Raw genomic sequence first — 10,333 nt, forward strand, 5'->3', positions numbered from 1 at the left:
AGTAGTTAGCAAAAGCAGTGCTTGGTGCTGCTAACGTTTTCAAGAGGTTTTTGTTTGGTTTGGTTCCTAATTAGAATTTTTTTTTTTTTTTTGGTATTTGTCTTTTTCATCATACTATCTACCTAGTTTCTTTACGTTGGGGAGCTTAATAATAAGCTTATTATTTAGTATTGATTATTATTTTTTAATTCCCTTATTTTAAAACAAGATAAGTCTGTACTTCATCCTTTTGTCTGTTCCAGTAACGGTAGTTCCTTTCTTTTCCCTAAGATTCCTTTTCAAATTTATTAAGTCCTCTCCTCAGCTTTTCTTTACTTGGCATTTCCTACTATGACCAGAAATTCAGACCCTTCTCGTTAGCGCAGAAGTTCTCAAATGTTTTTTAATCTCAGCATACCTTTACGCTATTTAAAATTACTGAGGACACCAGAGAGCTTTGTTCATGTAAGGTGTAGTAGCTATAGGTATTTACTGCATTGGAATAAAAAACTGAGAAATTTAAAAATATATTTATTTATTCATCTGTGTAAAAATAAACCAAATTATGTGTTAACATAAATAACATTTTTATGAAAAATAACTATATTTTCCAAGACAAAACAAAATTTAGTTAAGAATGGTATTGTTTTGGAAGTGTCTTTAATGACTGACTTAGTAGACAACTAGATTCCCATATCCGCTTCTGCATTAAATCTATTGTGATATCACACATCATGTAGCCTCTTGCAAACGCCACTGTACACTTGTGTGAAGATGAGAGTGAAAAAAAACCAAATAATTCTCATGATGGAGCCCTGGTGGCACAGTGGTTAAGAGTTTGGCTGCTAACCAGAAGGTCAGCAGTTTGAATCCACTAGCTGCTCTTTGGAAACTGTATGGGGCAGTTCTACTCTTTCCTATCAGGTCACTGTGAGTCGAAATTGACTCAGCCACTACGAGTTTGGTGTCATATTCTTACAATAATAGCTTTGACCACGTGGATCCCCTGGAAAGGGGCCTCAGAGACCTTAAGGGGTGCGCAGACTGCATTTTGAAAATGACTGCATTGATGGATGAATGATGGCACTTAGCCAGATTGCAGAGGACGTTCTGAAGGAAGAGAGAACATTTCCTCCCTATACAAGACTTTGCCTTGCTTCTACTTCTTTGTTTTCTTTTGTCTCTTAAGCTTCCTGGACTCTTTCTTCCATTTCCTTCTTCTTTTTCTTAATCTGTACTTTTCTACCCCTCATTTAGTAGCTTTTCTGGGATCTAAAACAATCCTAATCCTAAAACTTCATGTTGGAATCAAACTTTTAAAAATATTTCATTTCTCTATTTACTAGGGCCCAGCTGTTGGCCTCAGTTCGCTTCTATTCATTTGGATCCTTTATAAATCTTATTACACTCTATTCCTTTTGAATTCTTTTCTTTAAAAAAATATATTTTCTTTGAATACGTTGTCTTCCCCTGAATTGAAATTTGACAGAAACTTTGTCATACAACTTGAGAAAGGGTCCTTTAAAGCATATATTGAAGACTTGAGTATTTTGTTTTTGAGATATACCTTATCTTTCTTCTTCTGTCTCCCAAGAGGAAATTTTATATTTTATTAATGGAGGTGTCCATTGCCTTAAATAAATAAAAATTGAAAGTCTGAAATTATAAGAAGACAAGTGCTAAGATTATTTAATACAACCTTTAATTATACTTTTAAACATTAACAATAAACTTATTTCAATTCCTATAAATTTTTCTAGGAACAGTAGAATTATAAGTTCATAGCTTTTATTAGACTGTGTTACATCGAATTCTTCTATAAGTACTTGATATTTTGAGGACTTTTTTTTATTCTTAGTGTAAATATGTGCTTTCTGAACTGATGCTTATTATCTTTTTTTTTTTTTTGCTTATTTGAATTCTTAATTCTTTTTTTTCTGTCTTTACAGTCACAAACTCGCAGAACCCCAAGTCTTTCAAGTCTCAATTCCCAGGATTCCAGTATTGAAATTTCAAAGCTTACTGATAAGGTACAGGCTGAGTATAGAGATGCCTATAGAGAATATATCGCTCAGATGTCCCAGTTAGAAGGGGGTGCAGGTTCTACAACAATTAGTGGCAGGTCTTCTCCACACAGCACATATTATATGGGTCAGAGCCCATCAGGGGGCTCCATTCATTCTAATCTGGAACAAGAAAAAGGGAAAGACAGTGAACCCAAGCAAGATGATGGAAGGAAGCCATTTGTAATGAAGAGGGGGGATGTTATAGATTATTCATCATCAGCTGTTTCCACTACCGAGGCCTCACCCCTGGATCCCATCACTGAAGAAGACGAAAAATCTGATCAGTCAGGCAGTAAACTTCTTCCGAGCAAGAAGTCCTCGGAAAGGTCAAGTCTCTTCCAGACAGATTTGAAGCTTAAGGGAGGCGGACTGCGCTATCAAAAACTTCCAAGTGACGAAGATGAATCTGGGACAGAAGAATCAGATAATACTCCATTGCTCAAAGATGATAAAGATAAAAAAGCTGAAGGAAAGATAGAGAGAGTGTCAAAATCTCCGGAACACGGTGCTGAGCCTATTAGAACCCTCATTAAAGCAAAAGATTATTTATCAGATGCACTCCTTGACAAAAAGGATTCCTCAGATTCAGGAGTGAGATCCAATGAAAGTTCTCCCAATCACTCTCTTCACAACGAGGCGGCTGATGATTCCCAGCTTGAAAAGACAAATCTCATTGAGCTTGAAGATGATAGCCACAGTGGAAAACGAGGAATACCACATAGCTTGAGTGGCCTTCAAGATCCAATTATAGCTCGTATGTCCATTTGTTCAGAAGACAAGAAAAGCCCTTCCGAATGTAGCCTGATAGCCAGCAGCCCTGAGGAAAGCTGGCCAGCGTGCCAAAAAGCCTACAATCTGAATCGAACACCTAGTACCATGACTCTGAACAATAATAGTGCTCCAGCTAATAGAGCCAATCAAAATTTTGATGAAATGGAAGGAATTAGGGATACTTCTCAAGTCATTTTGAGGCCCGGTTCCAGTTCCAACCCAACTGTTATTCAGAATGAAAATCTAAAAAGCATGACACATAAACGAAGCCAACGCTCAAGTTACACAAGGCTCTCAAAAGACACTTCAGAGCTCCGTGCAGTAGCCTCTTCTGACAGTGCAGGGTTTGGAGAAGAAAGAGAAAGCATTCTTTAAGACAAACAAACAAAAGTATAATAGTATTCTTATACCCCTATGACAAAATTTCCCTGAGTTTTATAGTGGCTCCATCCATGCACATCATCTTTGTGCATTTCATTCACAGATAATTAACCATTGATAAGGCCTTTAGTGAAAGAGAGAGTCACATATTATACAGCAGAGGAAAGTATAAGAAATGATTCATTAACCAGCCTCCATCTTCTTTGTAATTAGAAACTTAAAAATTCACTATTATTATTACACCTCTCATTGGCACATAACCCTATAAAAATTTTTTGAGATGAGATCTGGTAAAAGATCAGAAATACTTTATTAAATTTAAAGGGCTTAATTTACCAAAGAAAATAAAAGGCTAGAGATTCTTTTTGTAGGACATTCATTCATCAGATATTTGAGGGCCTGCTGTGTAGAAGACATGGTGTGAGATGAACCAGAAGCGAATTTCGCTCTTAAGGGTTTTAATCTATTTAGGTTAGAATTTACAGATCATGAAGTAGCTCAGAGACTAAAGGTAAATACTTACAAATTGAGAAACCAGTGTTCTCTGTAATAGACAAATTGCTTATCAAAGAGATTTTAAATTTCAAGTAAAAAATGTATAATTAAAGAGGGCTTTAAACATTGATAAGAAGGTACAAAAAATTGAAAAGAAAGTCAATCAACAGTGCTCGAAGTGGATCCCCAGTAACTTGGGGCCATTATGAACTACTATGAGAGTGACCTGGTAGAGGGGCCAGTAACCTCCATGTTACACGGACACTCTCAGAATCGCAGACCTGGCTTGTACCACCATCCTTATGTACCCAAGAACCCATCCTGGTCGGCTCTGCCACTCTTTCAAATTGTGTGGCCAGCTTTTTTTAGTGAAACCAGCAATGAGATTTCAAAAAGCATGAATTCTTTCTCTGGAGAGTCAGACATGGATAATAATAAGCACTAATAAATATTTATGGCATGAGTGAGTGAGGAAATAATTACATCAGAGAGGTCTATGACAATTCAAGGAAATAATTAAGTAAAACTAAATCATTACTTTCTATACCAAGGCAAAGTTTATCTACTTCACCTATTCCTAAATCAGCACATTAGTTTTGGAGGAGACTCATAAGGGAGAAAATCATAACCTTTTTTTTAAGAGTTAAATGTAACCAGGAATAAAAAAATATACAGCTGGTGTGACTGTAGGACTTTATAGGTTCCTTTAATTGTCAACAGAGTTAAAAGAATGATCACACTTAAGTATTGTGTAGATTAGAAGTGTACCCTCTTCTCATGCAGTGAGAATATTTTGTCTTTTTAAATGTAGCTTATTTATGTAGAATTAATTCTGGCAATAAGTCACAGATAGAACGATTTTAGGTGGTGAGGTTGTAGATGTATGATTATCTAAATTTAGTGCTACATTTGTATGTTTCTCACTTAATGGAGTTTTATTAATATACTGAATAAATTATTTACTTGACCAGTTATTGCACTAAATAGTTGCTCTCTTGTGTTTCGTTGCTTTGATGTCTAAGTGTAACCTAACAGTTTCATAAAGTATTTATTTTGCATGACCTTTAACAAGTGTTTTAACCAATTTTTTAAAAAGGCAGGATGTTATTGACATGATACATTGAAATGTTAACATTTTCATATTTATCGTGTTTATTTATAATATTGTATAACTAGTAATTATTTCTGAAGCAATATTTTATTCCTTGTCAGGTGAGTAGATGCAGTTTAATATCATTGCAGTACATGCATTATACTGTTTGTGGAATTCATATTAGATTATTAAGTGTACAAATAGATTTAGAAAACAATAAAGTAGCATGCTATTCTGACTCATGAATTTTTATTCACTGCAGTGATGATTCAAATTTTGATTAAAAATTAAAAAGTGATTGTGTGTTTTTGTTTTGTTTTTAGTTTGTTTTTTTGTCATATCTCTAATGTTTGTTAAAGACCTTTGTAGCAGTTACCCAGCTGCCAGGACCCTGACTGTTCTGAGCTGCCCCGCTAGTGTTCTTGAGAGAACTTGGCTCTTAATTCCCAACGCCTGCGTGGTGCTTCCGTGAACTAGTGTCAGCAGCACAACTCTCTGCATTTCTGTAGCTATCAGAAGTAGGTCACCAGATCCTGGAAGGATACCAATTTAATTATTACATGTACATTTTGGAAGAGTCTGCTTTTTCGTCCTGATACAGAAGCTGACAAACGGGATGGGTTATTGAGTCATTCCGTCATCCCTTAGAATCTGTGTATATGTGTGTGTATCTTACATGTGCTTATGTACATAGTTCTGTCTGGTTGTCATGTATGCAAAACTCTGCCTTAAGCTGGATGAAAAACGGATGAAAAGACAATTGGCGCTCTAATCTTACTCTGTTTCCTTCGATTCTGCATCATTTAGAGTCTTACCATATTTTATAAACCATTTGACCTTCACTTTAAGCACCAGATGGTTCTCTTATTGTAACATAATATTAAACTATGCCTGGTAGCTTAATATTAAGTCCATCTACCTTGGCAGTATAGAGGGGTACCTATTACAGCCTTTCTGCAGACTAAAATGAAAAGAAGCCATTGATACGTCTCAATTGCAGTAACTTTCACACGGCTGGATATTTAAGTATCAATTCTCACATTCTGGGAAGATTTAAGCATTCATTACTAAACCAACTTTCAATATTAGCAGAAAAATGTGTCTTCCTGTTATATTGTACTTACTGGAATTTTATTTACTGGTCAGAATAATTTAATTGCCTAGCCAAATAATTTTAGAAACTGACTTGCTAAAATTCTCGTCTTGAGAGCTCTTGAGATCATTTGCATGTTATAGTGCTGCGGTAAAATATCCTTGTAATCATGTTTTTTTTTTACTTACAACTACTAACCATTAGAAAAATTTTTTTTAAATAAAATTAAATCCTTCTGGCTAAAACACTAAATTTAAAAGGTCTTAAGACCACATAATTTTTTGTTATACCAGGAATTCTCAGCCTATTTAGAAGTATCACAGAGTTTTAAAATCCCTGAATTCCAGGCTAACGCCTGAATAAATCAATATAACTACCAGGAAAAGAGAGAACTAGAGAACACTGTTTCCCTTAACCTAATGGGTGAGTGGTAGTAAGGGAATAACAGGTGCTATACAATTAATTCCTTTGGAAAGCACTGGACTACTCAGAGACGAGGCTCTTGTGTCCCCACTTGCCCTTCTAGACTGACTTTAACACAGCAAAAGGGAAGAAACCAGTGGGATACTTATTTGCTTGGGGCAAGGGGTAGGCAGACCTGGGTGGATGATCTGAAATGATTCAGTTTTTAATTTCCAGATGGTGGTACCTCCTGCCTTGCCTACTTCAGATTTTTAAGTGTAGGCCATGATTATGCCAATGAATTGAAAAATAGAAATTTATATATAACAGTGAGCCAGCACTGGATAGTCTTCTAATGGCTCATCATTTGGCAAAGGTTGAGAATCCTTGGTTGAGACTAATTAAGAAGAAAGAAATCTTGATGTCTTACATAATTGGAAACCCTTTCATGCCTAGGAAGAAAATGCTGCCTTTGAGATAGATAGTTCTTCAGAGGATGCATCCATATTAAACTAAGGTATGTGAAAAATTAGTTTTCAAAGTCAATTAGTTTTAAGACAGCTGTTGAGACCAGTTCTCACCATTTAAAGAATTTATGTTCTCACCACCTTAAGAAATCAAGTTAAGTAAGAAACATATGAAGTGATTGTTAGAAATTAACCACTGTCACCTACATGGTCGAAGCGTTTCAATTAAATTTCTTAGTAAGGCCACAGCCGTGGTCAACAGCATCATCAGAGCCTGTTTAGCCACACACGGGTCTGTGCTGTGGGTGAAATGTTTCATAACAAGGGCTTTCTGGAACTTTGAATAGTAACACTTTTTGAATGGGACCTAGGTGGCCACAGGAGAGGCACTGTCCTGAATTTCTAGCATGGTGAGCCACTTTGGGAAAGTAAGAATTTATAAGAATAAGGAAGGGAAATTATTTCCAAACTCTTAGTCAGATGACGCTTTAAAGGTCAGTGTCAGTGAAAACCAACCCAAAAACCAACCCAAATGATCAAAAGCATGCCTTGCATAATGGTGTCAAACAAAGGCAGAGTTCCTGTTTTAAAGCTACAAAATACTTTGAATCAAACAGCAGTTGTTTGTTTACAAAGACTAAACCTAAGTCCTTAATATTCTTAGGTTAAATACGCTTTTTGCCGTATTATTTACGCTAGTGATAGGTATTAGGAGCCCTTTCTTAGCCTTGCCAGGATTTAACAAAATGTAGCGTAATACATCAAACTGAACTATAAGCAGTTGAATAAGTGAAATTTTACTTTTAAAATAAACAGTATAGAACTATGTTCCATATCATTCAAATTGAAGTAATGGAGACAGTCTCAATTATCCACTACCGTTTTCTCTTTGTAATGTGTATTTTATACCTACTTGCCTCATTTTCTTTCAAGGCAACCAGGGCTCTAATCCTAGTACCCTGCCCATAGACCCAAGCAGTGTTGCTTTCTCCTTCCTACTGACATTTGGGTTAACTTCTCACAGTTGACTTCCTCACCAACTCTAAGAGGGCAAAGAAGACCCTACCGTCGTTCAGAAATCCTGCCATCCAGCTGATTGGGGAAAAGAGCTGTGTTCACCTGTACCAGTTTTCTTTGTTCTCAGCAGTTATAGAATTTAAATTAGCCTTCATGAAGTGTTCCTGTTATGAAATTTTAGATAAGGGCTGAAATCTATAGCAAAAAGCATGCACATAAGCTCTAGGTAACCTGATATTTCCTGTCTTCCAGCATCTCCTTGGTCAGATGCCTAATAAAAAGCTGAATTGTTATTTTCAAAATTATCATAGTTCCTGATACTTAAACTTTTTAAGCTATGTTTCTGAGAATTTGTAGGCTGCATATTATATTTAATGCAAATTAAAGTCTTTATTTTTAAAGAAATTTTCTTTTTGAATTCTTTGTCTTTTTCCCCTGTCCATCCTTCACCTGCTTAAGTTCTTTTCACTCTTTTTGTGCCTTCACTTTTTTTACGTTATCTGTGTGCTCATCATATTTCACCATAAAACATTACTTAAAGCAGTAGAATGGGAAAGAACCTCAAGACCGCTTTTAGACCAGATCTCAAATTTCAGATAGCCAGTAGATATTCTGGTTAACAAATACTTGCTAAATGCGTATATCTAAACGGGGGGCACCAAACAGGCAGAGTCCGCTCACAGATAGCTTTAGTGTCTTAAACTTAGTGAACATAGTTAACACTGCTTTTGTGCTATAGTTCCTTGCGGGTTCCATCCTTCCCTGTCACCTTATATCTGCTTGGTTACCTGTCTGGCCCCCTGTAAGCTTTTCTGTTGTTGACTCTGAAATCTCTCAAGACACATCATGCGTTGTTGAAAACTCCCAGAGAAGGATGTCTGCAGCCCATCTTGATACGCTTTATCGTTCTCAAGTGCCAGTCTGTACATTCTCCGTAGATGTATGTTAAGATCCTCTTGTGTACTTTAGGAGCCCTGCTGGCACAGTGGTCAGGAGCTTGGCTGCTAACCAAAAGGTCAGCAGTTCAAATCCACCAGCTGCTCTTTGGAAACCCTAGGGCAGTTCTGCTCTGTCTTACAGGGTCATTATGAGTCAGAATCGACTCAACAGTAACAGGTTTTTGTGTGCTTTAAGCCCTCTATTTAGTCCTTTGTGGAGGTGCCCATCTTATAAATTCATAAAATTCTACAATCAAATTACATTAAAATAGTTCAAGTCTAAGTTTTACTTTAGGATATTGAAAATGTTTTCAGGTGTAATTTAGCTCTGGTGAGCAAGTTTTCTCTGAGCCCCAGATGAGGATACCTGATTATAATGAGGACCATCACAGAAAACCTGACACGTAGGCTTCCCCCATCTGTAGCCCAATTTTTCGACCTTGTAATGTCAGTCATGAATTTCACTGATAACCCCTAATCACTCCCTAGCATTCTCTAGCTCATATACCACTCTGATAAATTTGACCTAGAATAAGCACGTGACTAAATTTTGTTCAAATACCTGTTATACTGGATTCAATATTGAATACATGTGAGTGGGCCACTGTGTGTTCTTTGAAAATGTCTTTATTATGTTAAGGTAGGCTCACGACTGTAACAACAGTCTCCAAATCTCACTGACTTAATGCATTTGAAGTTTATTGCTTGTTCATGTAACAGTTCAGTGTTACCTAAGTTCACGTACAGACTTGGGGGCTCAGGTTCCTTCATCTTGTGGCTCCACCGCCCTTTCAGACTTCAGAATCTTCCGCCTCAGCTGCTGCATTCAGTCAAATACACAGGGGAAGAGAGTGGAGGATCATGCATGGGAAGTTTTTACTGGCCAGGCCTAGAAGCATGTATACATCACCTCCCCCCACACCCCATTGGCCTTCCTAAGTTACATGGTCATGCTGAACTGCAAGCGAGGTTAGGAAATTAGGTTAAACTATTTGCCCTGGAGGAAAAGCAGACAGATTTTGGTGAGCCCATAGGGGTCTTTGCCACTTCTGTACTTGACGTGGATTATCTGTGGCAGATTAAACATTGTGACTCGTCTTTTAAATTTCAGCGGCAATTAGTCGTTTGTCGACATCTCTCTTAAATTTTACTTTGTATGCAGTTTTCATTCCAGTAGTGCGGTGTGTTAAAATCATAACCCTTAACCCAGAAGGGTTTTAGGGGAGGGTAGTTTTCATACATCTGGTTCTTTCCATACATCTGAGAAATGTAGAGTGGGTTTTAGGGAGACGTCAGCATTTGTATTACAGACTTTCTGTTGCTACCAGTTCTTTAGACTTTTTCCCCCTGGAACAGTGGCAAGGGAGATTTGTTTTGGTTGCTTCTCTTTGTACTCTGTAGATACGGCTGGATGTGGTCCTGAGAGGTTCCCACCTACAGTGTATAGCCTCGTCCATGTCAGGAGCAGGGACTGGTAGTTTACAAGAAGCTAAACCCTCCTTTAAGGAGCTCAACGGTTAAGCACTCAGCTGCTAACCAAAAGGTTTGCTCTGCAGGAGAGAAGACGTGGTGATCTGTTCCCCTAAAGATTACAGCCTAGGAAACCCTATGGGGCAGTTCTGATCTGTTAC

General features: G+C 37.2%; 1 protein-coding gene across 3 annotated transcripts in view; it reads left to right on the forward strand.

The window, feature by feature from the left end:
* The window catches only part of KIDINS220 (kinase D interacting substrate 220), a 139,668-nt gene extending 130,868 nt beyond the window's left edge, over positions 1–8,800 (forward strand). For 2 of the 3 annotated variants that reach the window (XM_023728285.1, XM_023728286.1), the window contains exon 29: positions 1,929–5,023. In XM_023728285.1, coding sequence (XP_023584053.1) covers positions 1,929–3,191 — 1,263 coding nt within the window. In that variant the 3' untranslated portion in view covers positions 3,192–5,023. Of the gene's footprint in view, positions 1–1,928; positions 5,024–6,736; positions 6,798–7,771 lie in introns of those variants that run through there. The other variant, XM_023728287.1, reaches the window with a different exon arrangement.
* The last annotated feature ends 1,533 nt before the right edge of the window (positions 8,801–10,333 follow it).

This window comes from Trichechus manatus, unplaced genomic scaffold (genome assembly GCF_000243295.1).
Source record: "Trichechus manatus latirostris isolate Lorelei unplaced genomic scaffold, TriManLat1.0 scaffold00023, whole genome shotgun sequence".
In the NCBI taxonomy this organism is placed as follows: domain Eukaryota; kingdom Metazoa; phylum Chordata; class Mammalia; order Sirenia; family Trichechidae; genus Trichechus; species Trichechus manatus.